We start from the raw sequence: 13,561 nt of genomic DNA, 5'->3' as shown, positions 1-13,561 counted from the left end.
CATTGCCCGCATGTACGCTGACATAAAGTTGGTCCCCCTGTCGGACACAACTTCCTTGGGAAAACCCACTCGGGTAAAGATCCCCATCAGGGCCCTAGCCACCACAGGTGCAGTGACAGTCCTCAGAGGAATTGCCTCTGGGTACCGTGTGGCATGATCCACCAGAACCAGGATGAACCTGTGACCAGCTGTTGTTGGTGGATCCAATGGCCCTACAATGTCGATGCCCACTCTTTCAAAGGGGGTGCTAACGACAGGCAGTGGTTCCAGGGGAGCTTTCAGCTTCACCCCTGTTTTCCCACTGGCTTGGCAGGTTACACACGTCCTACAGTAGGTGTTAGACGCCACTTTCATCTGAGGCCAGTAAAAGTGGGGGACAAGCCGAGCAAAGGTCTTGTCCTGACCTAAGTGTCCTGCCAAGGGAATTTCATGAGCCAATTCCAGCAGAAAGGCTCGGTACCGTTGCGGGACTACCAAGGCCCTTGATGAACCAGGTAAGGGTACCTTGGGTTCACTGTAGAGGAGTCCATCCTCCCAGTAAATGTGGTAGTGTCCCGCAACGTCCCCTGCTGCCTGGGCTTCAGCCTGTCGCCTCAAGGGTAGGGCACTCCTTCTGGCCCTTACAGAACTCTTCTCTGGTAGGCCCTCCCTCCACATGCCACTCAGCAGGGATAGGCAGGTCCTCCAGAGAAACTACTCCCCCCTCCACGGACTCCTGGTCCACCACCGCAGGTGGCCGATCTGTCACATGGGGTGTGGAGGCCGAAGCAGGCTTCTCCTGACTTCGGGTCTGTCCCTTTTTGGCAGCGGGTTGGGCCATTGTTCCAGGCTCCAACCCAGGCGAACTCCCTCTCCGGGCAGTCCCAGACCTTGTGCTTACACAGGCCCAGTCAGGTGTACCTAGCATCGCTGAATGCGTCCGGTATTCCACCTCTCTCCAAGCATTGTGCTCCATGTCATTCCCCAACAGACAATCAACTGGCACGGCAGGGCTTACGGCAACTCGAAGTGAACCTGCAACCCCTTCCCACTCAAAGGGAACCTCGGCCACGGGGTAGTGTCCCATTCTGCAGTCAGCCATCGCGGCGGGGTGGAGTACATTGGGAATCACCTGCTCTGGAGACACCAGTTGACTTCTCACCATAGTCATACTGGCTCCTGTATCTCTCAGAGCCTCCCCTCTCTGGCCATTGATGGTGATCCATTGTCCATACTTAACAGTATTTGGGGGCACCTGGATCTTAGGAACCATCTCCCGTTCTCCCAGGGACACTAAGGTGACACTGCCCACTCACCCCCCTTATCTAAGGGCAACTCCTCCCCGAGCGCTACACTAGCTACTCCCGGGGCTTTTCCTCCGGTGGGAGGGGGTGGTCTCTTTGGGCATCTGACATCTCCCTTATAATGTCCAACACCACCACACTCAAAGCAGTGGACAACCCTTGGCTGCTGGCTTTGGCCAGGATGAGGGTTTCTGGGCGGGTTAGCCTTAGGGGTGAAACCTGTTCCCTTTCCCTGGAAACTGTTTTGGGGACCTTTAGAGAACTCCCGCTTTTTATCTCCCCCCTCCTTCTTCTGAGGGGCGCCCTGTCCGGCCTATTCGGAATCCCCTCCAGTCCACTTTGAGGACACCCGAGTACTTGCCCAGATGTCCGCCTCCTCAGCAAGCTTCCGGGGGTTGGTCAGCTTGCTGTCCACCAGGTGCTGGCGCAGCTCGGGAAAACATTTCTCGAGTAGATGCTCTTTAAGAAAAAGATCATACAACCCCTCATAATCCCTCACCTCACTGCCCTGTACCCAGCCCTCCAATGCCTTCCTCGCATAATCCAGGAAATCCGCCCAGTTCTGGGTGCTTAACTTGTGGCTCCCCCTGAACTTCTGGCGATACTTTTCTGGGGTTAGCCCAAACTTCCTGATCAATGCTAGCTTCATGGGGGGGTAGTTAGTCTGCTCCTCTGGCTCTAAAGCTAACAAGGTGTCTCGACCAGTGGGAGGCATATACTTATACAACCCACCCCCCCAGTGTTTTTCCTGAATCCCATGGGCTCTTAAGGAGACCTCATAGGCAGCCAGCCATTTGGCTATATCATCCCCCTGACTATAGCTGGCAATTATATCCTTAGGCAGGTAGGGTCTGGACTCCCTGGGTGGTTCTCTGGTTTCGCTGCCACCATTTGGAGTTGGAAAGGGTCCCCGTTGCAGGGCCTGGAGTTCTAACTCTTTTAGTTTGAATTCATGAGCCATTCTCCGCTCTTCCTTCTCCTGTTCTAATCTGGCTAACTCCCACTTCAGCTTCCTTTTTTCCCTCCTGTCTGTGAGCTGCTCTGCTTCGGTCAAGCTTCCCCCGGAGACACTACTGCCCCTCCTAGAAGAGGTCATTGGTTCGGGGAGTAGGTTTCCCACCTCTGGTTGGAACAATCCCTCTACCCCTATGACCGTGGCCCGGTCGGTCTCCTCATCCTCCTCCTTCTCTTCTCTGCGCGCTTCCACCCAAGCCCTCAAACTGGTCTGGAGTTCCCCCTTTTTGGCACCACGCTTAAAGAACACTCCCATTTGTTGACAGAAATTTTTTAGCTGGGCCAATGGATAAGTGTCCAGTTTTTCCAGTGCAAATTCCATTTTGCAAAAGGCAATTCAAGGTCAAGCACACAAAAAGGATAGAGTTGCAAGGGCAACCTGAAGCTACCTCCACCCCACCACCAGGAATAAATTTGGAAAAAGCAAAAGTAAAAATTAGGAAGGCCGCCAGGAGAAAACTCCAGGGGTAGGTTAGTGGGGTATGTTTTGTTACTTCAGAGTAGACGCAAACACAGTTTTGATCCCACCGCTGGACACCAATTATGTTGGACCTAGGGAACCCCAAGTCACATAAGGTAGCTTGGCACTAAGTGGGAAGGCCTAACTCAAAGGTACATGTGTTAAGTTTGCGTCAGACCCTTTTATAACAAGACATCCACCACTCAAAAATAAGGACAGTACACCAATTTAGGAAAATATGAGCTGTTTTATAAAAATACTTTGTTAGCTTTTCTCTCTCCTCCGTAGTTCAACAATTTAATACACTGTACATTTTTACCCATTCTTTTCACACCTATTCTGTAACATCAGTAGAACTCAGCTTAGTAGCTTAATAATCTTTTTACAGTGAATTGATCTAGGATACACTTTCTTAACGTTCAGATTTAGTACCTCTTATAACAATAGATTGTCCACACAAGAAAAGAGGTATTCTGGTTACATAAAAGAACAATTTCATTCCTTAAATCTCAACCCACTCCAGCCTTCTACTATGGGAATTTCTAGGCCATGGAACCTTGGAATGTTATTTCATTAACCCCTGTGTGACACCTTTCTCACTATATGTGAGTAACTCCAGGTTTTCAGTTGTCAGTTGCAAAGTTATAAACCGCTCCGTTAAAGACTTGTTCCTAGGTTAGCACGGGATGAAGTCATAGATTCTTCTTCCCCTCCGCCTCTATAAAGAGAATTCCCCCTTATACCTCAACCCTCAGCTTTATTAATTCACTCCTCCAGCACTGTGGTAACTCCCTGCTACCCTTATTCCTCCACTCTGTCAGGGCTAGTCAAAAGGGTAGTCAAGGTATCAGGGGGCGTGAGTGAACTCTTTTCTGGCCTCTCGGCTGATTCATCAGTCACTCGTCAATCTCCCCCCCTTCCTCCACCTTACTTGGGGTTGATCTGGGCAAGGCGCGGAAACAGTCCTCCAGCTCCCTTCTTCCGGGGGTTCCTCCCACAGACAATAGGTCTAGCGCACTCACGGCAGCACCGAAGGGAGGCCGATCGGAGGCTGCCGGTGATTCGGTCACCCGCGCTGTCTTCGTCGCCTCACTCGTCGTTCGTGTCACTGCACAGGCGCGGGAGAGCAGCGTCTCTGCCAGGCGCCGCCTCACTCGTCGTTCGTGTCACTGCACAGGCGCGGGAGAGCAGCGTCTCTGCCAGGCACCGCCTCACTCGTCGTTCGCAAACGCCCAGTGTTTCTGGGCCTGCGCGGAGCCCCAGCGCTTCCCCGGCTCACGCTACCGATGGCCACATCACCTGAGTCTGCGCGATGAACAGCGCTTCCTTCCTCACGCGCTTAGCCCGGCACCGCCTCCACAACACTCGCCTCTGCTCCGGAGGCTCACCGGGCAGCGCAGGGCGCCACAGCTCGCTCCGGTCATCTCCTCTGGGCAACCGGTAAGGTGATTTAGCATGGGGGGGTTTCCCAGACAGCAGCTAGGACAACCGGTGGTCAGAGGGACTCAGGGGGCCATCAGCAGTTGCCAAGCCGATTTCCCTCAGATGACAAGTCTAACAAGAGGGTTTGGTCAGGGGCCAGGGGGGGAACGTCTTCACGAAGATGCTGTCTATCTTTCTAACAAACTAACTACTTCTTGTGCGTCCACCTCCCCTCACCACTGCCTCTCTCCTCAAGCTCACTGGACTGTACAAAATGGCTACCTGGTCCTTGCCCTTTTATAGACTGACCTCCCAGGGTCCAGCAGGTTCTGGAAGGTCTCTATGTTATCCTATGGGGCTTTCTCAAAGGTTGGCAGTTAGGGCAGTTGGAAACCACCATTTTGTGTAACCCTCACTTCTAGTCAGGGAAGGCACCTAGGCCTCAGGTAAGAACTGTAGGGGCAAAAGAGCATCTAACCCCTGTCAACATCACCAAAAATTCAGTGGACATAAACATTAAGAGATTTGAGGGGCAAAAAGGGGACAAAATAAATAAAAATTAGGAGGGACTACCCAAAGGCAGACAGGTCTAACACTTCCCATAAGCGACAATCAAACCTGAGGAAAAGTTGCTACCTAACGGTGGTGTGTGGTCTCCTGCAGACATCACTTCTCACCGGTTATATCTCGCGTCTTTGGAGCGACATGTCAACTCCCAGGAGTGCTCGCTTCCCAACAAGAACATGCAGGAGGATTCATTAACTTCTTTAAGCCATGTGTTTCCCTCCAGATTCCAAGTGAATGGAGAACTACTTGGGTGAGTAATGGGCATGCATAAAGGTCATCTGCATCCTAATGCAGGTAGATTTACTCGTGGAATCACAAAGACGATGACCACAGAGAAATCCAGAAGTGCTCTGAGCACAGAGAACCCCAGAGCCCCAGTTATGTCTACACCCATCACTTCCTACAGCTTCAAGTAAGTGCCTCACCCAGAGCTGGACTCCTTGCCCAAGCCCCCCAGACCCCTGGCTGTCTCACCTGTGCCTCGCCGAGGCCCAGCTCGATCATTTCCACCGACTTGCGCAGGAGATTGGACTTCTCGTGCACAAGGTTGGCCTCCTCATCCTTCTTGAGACACTTGATGGTCTCCAGCAGGCTGTGCAGGATGGAGTTGTGCTCATTCTTCAGGGCCTCCAGACCCTGGATCACCAGCTTGGTGTTGGAGATGATCTCCTCCTGCGACAGCTTCTCCAGCTTCTCTTCTCTTGGGTAAACCATTGTGGACATGCTCTGCGGGCCTCACCTACGGAGAAAGAGACACAGTGCATTCAGATATGGCAAAGTAGGCGTGCCTGGACAAACCGCACATTTTAGTCCAGGTCTTACCGCGGCAGACAAGATCTCTGAACCTTCGTTGAGACCCCAGGTGTTATTGAAATCAATCTTTAAACCTGACACAAAGGTATCATCTGTGCAATAATAGTACATGCTACTGTGAAAAATAAACACATTTACTTCTTGTTGGCACAGTATTTCCACATTACATCTCTGGACCTCAGCCAATGAGATTTACTGTAGCCCTCCACCAATTGTTTTAAGTTTAATTATAGTCTTATCCCATGCTCAACAATACAACCGAAACATATCAAACACCGATGAATGATTGACTAACATTAGGGGCTTCAAGAGCAGACATTTAAAGATGTGTCACCAATCACTGCAGCCAGAGCAGACACTGAACCAATCGCCAGCTCCAGAGCACGACGGGGAGGGGCTTCAAGAGAGGGCATTTAACCCCATAAGTGCTGCCGTCGGCCAACGGTCGTCACGGGCACTACCTCCCCAGTGCTGCGTGCGACCGCTGGACGTCCAGTTCAGCACTGGATAATGGACAGCGCAGCACTGGGGAGGTCTATTTACGAAGCTCCCAAGGTGTTAAAGATGTGTCACCAATCACTGCAGCCAGAGCAGACACTGAACCAATCGCCATCTCCAGAGCACGGGGAGGGGCTTGAAGAGAGGGCATTTAAAGATGTGTCAATCACTGCAGCCAGAGCACAGACATTAAACCAATCACTAGCTCCAGAGTACGGGAAGGGGCTTCAAGAGGGGACATTTAAAGATGTGTCACCAATCACTGAAGCCAGAGCAGACACTGAACCAATCACCAGCTCCAGAGCACCAGGGGGAGGGGCTTCAAGAGAGGGCATTTAAAGATGTGTCAATCACTGCAGCCAGAGCACAGCTACTGAACCAATCACCAGCTCCAGAGCACCACAGGGAGGGGCTTCAAGAGCAGACATTTAAAGATGTGTGACCAATCACTGAAGCCAGAGCAGACACTGAACCAATCACCAGCTCAAGAGCACCAGGGGGAGGGGCTTCAAGAGAGGGCATTTAAAGATGTGTCAATCACTGCAGCCAGAGCACAGCTACTGAACCAATCACCAGCTCCAGAGCACCACAGGGAGGGGCTTCAAGAGAGGGCATTTAAATTGTGTCTACAGACACTGCACTGCAGTTTAACAGCCTGCAGCCCAGAGGGCAGGCTTCAAGGTACACGATTAGAGAGGTGTCAGCAAATCGCTGCAGTGTTTCTACTGCCTGAGATCAGACAAAGGGCTTCAAACAAAGACATTTACATTTTTGTCTGCAAGCCCTAGATGTGGGTCCTGTTTGCAGGTCCGGTGGTGGCTGATGTTCCAGGGCCACAGATGCAACTGCACTCTATTCAGTAAACATTTGGGCACTTGATTGTCTAAGGCTTGAAGCCAAGGAGGAAGGGCTCACTCCAAGGGGTGGAAGAGGTAAGGAAGTCAGATACTGTTCACAGTGATAGCCCAGAATAAACCCAATGTCAAGGCAGGCGAGCTGTGTGATTGAAAGAAAAATATGTATGTATATATTTATTTAAAAGTAGGGAAAGAATAGGTAAAATTAAGTTATATAAGAAAACAACAGATTGTCACAGCACCTTTAGGGGCCAAGAAACATAAAAGGCTATTACTGCGATGAAGCTGAAGGCACTAGAAAAAGAAATATTACAGAGCCCTGTGGATAAGTGATTCTAGCTGAAGCCAATAAACCACAGGTACCATAAAATAAATGACGTGGAATGCTATGGAAAGTTAGTCTATGGTGAGCATTAAACCACAGGTGCTATCACATATCAGGGACCTCTAGGCACTATAAATACAAATATCACAGGTAATGTTATTCTATAACTCACCATCGAGTTCACAGGTTCTAGAAAAACTAATATCACGGAGTATTATGGACAAGTTTTTTGATGGGTGGGCAGCGGAACTGCAGACGCTACGAATACAGATATCACCAAGCCCTATGGACAAGTAATTCAATGGGCGAGTCATCGAGCCGAAGAATCACAGAACCGAAACAACTATAAACAAAAATAACACGAAGCTCTATGACAAATTATTCAATGGGCGAGCTACTGAACCGACAGTGCTATAAATACAAGTATCACAGAGCTCTATGACAAGTTATTCAATGGGCGAGCCACTGAACCGAAAGCGATATAAATACACGTATCACTCTTTGACAGTTATTCAATGGGCGATGCATTGTTCCAAAGTTACTATAAGTACAAACATCACAGAGTCCTATGCACAATTTTTTCAATAGGGGAGGCATCGAACGGAAGGCACTATAAGTACAAATATCACGGAGCTTTATGTCGTTATTCAGTGGGCGAGTCATCAATGTGAATGCTCTATCAATACAAGTATCATGGACACCTATGACAAGGTATTCAGTGGGCGAGCCACTGAACCGAAGGCGCTATAAATAGAAATATCACAGAGCTATGGCAAGATATTCAATGGGTGAGCCATCAAACCAAATGAGCTATAAATACAAACACCGCAGAGCTCTATGACAAATTATTCAGTGGACGAGCCATCGAACCGAAGGTGCTATAAATGCAAGTATCATGGATGCCTATGACAAGGCATTCAGTGGATAAGCCACTGCACCAACAGAGCTATAAATACACATATCAAGGAGCTCTGTGACAAGTTATTCAGTGGGCGAGCCATGAAATCGAATGTGCTATAAATACAAATATCACAGAGCTCTATCACAAGTTATTCAGTGATCTAGGCATCGTTCTAAAGGTACTATAAATACAAACAACACAGAGTCCGCTGCACAATTTATTCATTGGGTGGTTGATCGAACCGTAGGCACTATAAATACAAATATCACGGAGCTCTGTGACAAGGTATTCAAGGGGCGAGCCACTGAACCGAAGGTGCTATCAATACAAATATCATGGAGCTCTGTGACAAGTTCTTCAATGGGCGAGCCACTGAACCGAAGGTGCTATCAATACACATATCACGAAGCTCTGTGACAAGTTCTTCAATGGGCGAGCCACTGAACCTCAGGTGCTATCAATACAAATATCACGAAGCTCTGTGACAAGTTCTTCAATGGGCGAGCCACTGAACCGAAGGTGCTATCAATACACATATCACGAAGCTCTGTGACAAGTTCTTCAATGGGCGAGCCACTGAACCGAAGGTGGTATCAATACACATATCACGGAGCTCTGTGACAAGGTATTCAATGGGCGAGCCACTGAACCGAAGGTGCTATCAATGCACATATCACGGAGCTCTGTGACAAGTTCTTCAATGGGCGAGCCACTGAACCGAAGGTGGTATCAATACACATATCACGAAGCTCTGTGACAAGGTATTCAATGGGCGAGCCACTGAACCGAAGGTGGTATCAATACACATATCACGAAGCTCTGTGACAAGGTATTCAATGGGCGAGCCACTGAACCGAAGGTGCTATCAATACACATATCACGGAGCTCTGTGACAAGGTATTCAATGGGAGAGACACAGAACCGAAGGTGCTTTTAATACACAGATCACGGAGCTCTGTGACAAGGTATTCAATGGGCGAGCCACTGAACCGAAGGTGCTATCAATACAAATATCACGGAGCTCTGTGACAAGTTCTTCAATGGGCGAGCCACTGAACCGAAGGTGGTATCAATACACATATCACGAAGCTCTGTGACAAGTTCTTCACTGGGCGAGCCACTGAACCGAAGGTGCTATCAATACAAATATCACGGAGCTCTGTGACAAGGTATTCAATGGGCGAGCCACTGAACCGAAGGTGCTATCAATACAAATATCACGGAGCTCTGTGACAAGTTCTTCAATGGGCGAGCCACTGAACCGAAGGTGGTATCAATGCACATATCACGAAGCTCTGTGACAAGTTCTTCAATGGGCGAGCCACTGAACCGAAGGTGCTATCAATGCACATATCACGGAGCTCTGTGACAAGGTATTCAAGGGGCGAGCCACTGAACCGAAGGTGCTATCAATACAAATATCACGAAGCTCTGTGACAAGTTCTTCAATGGGCGAGCCACTGAACCGAAGGTGCTATTAATACAAATATCACGAAGCTCTGTGACAAGTTCTTCAATGGGCGAGCCACTGAACCGAAGGTGCTATCAATGCACATATCACGAAGCTCTGTGACAAGGTATTCAATGGGCGAGCCACTGAACCGAAGGTGCTATCAATACACATATCACGGAGCTCTGTGACAAGTTCTTCAATGGGCGAGCCACTGAACCGAAGGTGCGATCAATACAAATATCATGGAGCTCTGTGACAAGTTCTTCACTGGGCGAGCCACTGAACCGAAAGCGTTATCAATACAAATATCATGGAGCTCTGTGACAAGTTCTTCAATGGGCGAGCCACTGAACCGAAGGTGCTATCAATACACATATCACGAAGCTCTGTGACAAGGTATTCAATGGGCGAGCCATTGAACCGAAGGTGCTATCAATACAAATATCACGGAGCTCTGTGACAAGGTATTCAATGGGCGAGCCACTGAACCTCAGGTGCTATCAATACACATATCACGGAGCTCTGTGACAAGGTATTCAATGGGCGAGCCACTGAACCGAAGGTGGTATCAATGCACATATCACGGAGCTCTGTGACAAGTTCTTCAATGGGCGAGACACTGAACCGAAGGTGCTATCAATACACATATCACGGAGCTCTGTGACAAGTTATTCAATGGGCGAGCCACTGAACCGAAGGTGCTATCAATACAAATATCACGGAGCTCTGTGACAAGGTATTCAATGGGCGAGCCACTGAACCGAAGGTGCTATCAATACAAATATCACGGAGCTCTGTGACAAGGTATTCAATGGGCGAGCCACTGAACCTCAGGTGCTATCAATACACATATCACGGAGCTCTGTGACAAGGTATTCAATGGGCGAGCCACTGAACCGAAGGTGCTATCAATACAAATATCACGAAGCTCTGTGACAAGATATTCAATGGGCGAGCCACTGAACCGAAGGTGCTATCAATACACATATCACGGAGCTCTGTGACAAGGTATTTAATGGGCGAGCCACTGAACCGAAGGTGCTATCAATACACATATCACGGAGCTCTGTGACAAGTTCTTCAATGGGCGAGCCACTGAACCGAAGGTGCTATCAATACACATATCACGAAGCTCTGTGACAAGGTATTCAATGGGCGAACCACTGAACCGAAGGTGCTATCAATACAAATATCACGAAGCTCTGTGACAAGGTATTCAATGGGCGAGCCACTGAACCGAAGGTGCTATCAATACACATATCACGGAGCTCTGTGACAAGGTATTCAATGGGCGAGCCACTGAACCGAAGGTGCTATCAATACACATATCACGGAGCTCTGTGACAAGTTCTTCAATGGGCGAGCCACTGAACCGAAGGTGCGATCAATACACATATCACGAAGCTCTGTGACAAGGTATTCAATGGGCGAGCCACTGAACCGAAGGTGCTATCAATACACATATAACGAAGCTCTGTGACAAGGTATTCAATGGGCGAGCCACTGAACCGAAGGTGCTATCAATACACATATCACGAAGCTCTGTGACAAGTTCTTCAATGGGCGAGCCACTGAACCGAAGGTGCTATCAATGCACATATCACGGAGCTCTGTGACAAGGTATTCAAGGGGCGAGCCACTGAACCGAAGGTGCTATCAATACAAATATCACGAAGCTCTGTGACAAGTTCTTCAATGGGCGAGCCACTGAACCGAAGGTGCTATCAATGCACATATCACGGAACTCTGTGACAAGTTCTTCAATGGGCGAGACACTGAACCGAAGGTGCTATCAATACACATATCACGGAGCTCTGTGACAAGGTATTCAATGGGCGAGCGACTGAACCGAAGGTGCTATCAATACAAATATCATGGAGCTCTGTGACAAGTTCTTCAATGGGCGAGCCACTGAACCGAAGGTGCTATCAATACAAATATCACGGAGCTCTGTGACAAGTTCTTCAATGGGCGAGACACTGAACCGAAGGTGCTATCAATACACATATCACGAAGCTCTGTGACAAGGTATTCAATGGGCGAGCCACTGAACCGAAGGTGCTATCAATGCACATATCACGGAGCTCTGTGACAAGTTTCAATGGGCGAGACACTGAACCGAAGGTGCTATCAATACACATATCACGAAGCTCTGTGACAAGGTATTCAATGGGCGAGCCACTGAACCGAAGGTGCTATCAATACACATATCACGAAGCTCTGTGACAAGTTTCAATGGGCGAGACACTGAACCGATGGTGCTATCAATACAAATATCATGGAGCTCTGTGACAAGTTATTCAATGGGTGAGCAACTGAACCGAAGGTGGTATCAATACACATATCACGAAGCTCTGTGACAAGGTATTCAATGGGCGAGACACTGAACCGAAGGTGCTATCAATACACATATCACGGAGCTCTGTGACAAGGTATTCAATGGGAGAGACACAGAACCGAAGGTGCTTTTAATACACAGATCACGGAGCTCTGTGACAAGGTATTCAATGGGCGAGCCACTGAACCGAAGGTGCCATCAATACACATATCACAAAGCTCTGTGACAAGGTATTCAATGGGCGAGCCACTGAACCGAAGGTGCTATCAATACATATATCACGAAGCTCTGTGACAAGGTATTCAATGGGCGAGCCACTGAACCGAAGGTGCTATCAATACAAATATCATGGAGCTCTGTGACAAGTTCTTCAATGGGCGAGCCCCTGAACCGAAGGTGCTATCAATGCACATATCACGGAGCTCTGTGACAAGGTATTCAAGGGGCGAGCCACTGAACCGAAGGTGCGATCAATACACATATCATGGAGCTCTGTGACAAGTTATTCAATGGGTGAGCCACTGAACCGAAGGTGCTATCAATACACATATCACGAAGCTCTGTGACAAGGTATTCAATGGGCGAGTCACTGAACCGAAGGTGCTATCAATACAAATATCACGAAGCTCTGTGACAAGTTCTTCAATGGGCGAGCCACTGAACCGAAGGTGCTATCAATACAAACATCACGAAGCTCTGTGACAAGGTATTCAATGGGCGAGCCACTGAACCGAAGGTGCTATCAATGCACATATCACGGAGCTCTGTGACAAGTTCTTCAATGGGCGAGCCACTGAACCGAAGGTGCTATCAATACAAATATCACGGAGCTCTGTGACAAGGTATTCAATGGGCGAGCCACTGAACCGAAGGTGCTATCAATACACATATCACGGAGCTCTGTGACAAGGTATTCAATGGGCGAGCCACTGAACCGAAGGTGCTATCAATGCACATATCACGGAGCTCTGTGACAAGTTCTTCAATGGGCGAGACACTGCACCGAAGGTGCTATCAATACAAATATCACGGAGCTCTGTGACAAGTTCTTCAATGGGCGAGACACTGAACCGAAGGTGCTATCAATACACATATCACGAAGCTCTGTGACAAGGTATTCAATGGGCGAGCCACTGAACCGAAGGTGCTATCAATGCACATATCACGGAGCTCTGTGACAAGTTATTCAATGGGTGAGCAACTGAACCGAAGGTGGTATCAATACACATATCACGGAGCTCTGTGACAAGATATTCAATGGGCGAGCCACTGAACCGAAGGTGCTATCAATACACATATCACGAAGCTCTGTGACAAGGTATTCAATGGGCGAGCCATTGAACCGGAAGGTGCGATCAATACAAATATCATGGAGCTCTGTGACAAGTTCTTCAATGGGCGAGCCACTGAACCGAAGGTGCTATCAATACACATATCACGAAGCTCTGTGACAAGGTATTCAATGGGCGAGCCACTGAACCTCAGGTGCTATCAATACACATATCACGGAGCTCTGTGACAAGTTCTTCAATGGGCGAGCCACTGAACCGATGGTGCTATCAATACAAATATCATGGAGCTCTGTGACAAGTTATTCAATGGGCGAGCCACTGAACCTCAGGTGCTATCA

General features: G+C 48.8%; 1 protein-coding gene across 5 annotated transcripts in view; it reads right to left on the bottom strand.

Moving 5' to 3' along the window:
- Window positions 1-13,561, bottom strand: part of KLC4 (kinesin light chain 4) — a 411,746-nt gene that overhangs the window by 312,367 nt on the left and 85,818 nt on the right. For all 5 annotated transcript variants that reach the window (XM_078647261.1, XM_078647263.1, XM_078647262.1 and 2 more), the window contains exon 2: window positions 5,221-5,485. In XM_078647261.1, the coding sequence (XP_078503387.1) occupies window positions 5,221-5,469 (249 nt within the window). In that variant the 5' untranslated portion in view covers window positions 5,470-5,485. The remainder of the gene's footprint in view (window positions 1-5,220; window positions 5,486-13,561) is intronic.

Source organism: Lissotriton helveticus, chromosome 6 (genome assembly GCF_964261635.1).
Source record: "Lissotriton helveticus chromosome 6, aLisHel1.1, whole genome shotgun sequence".
In the NCBI taxonomy this organism is placed as follows: Eukaryota; Metazoa; Chordata; class Amphibia; order Caudata; family Salamandridae; genus Lissotriton; species Lissotriton helveticus.
The sequence above is the reverse complement of the archived record's forward strand: the minus strand, read 5'-3'. Positions and strand labels throughout refer to the sequence as shown.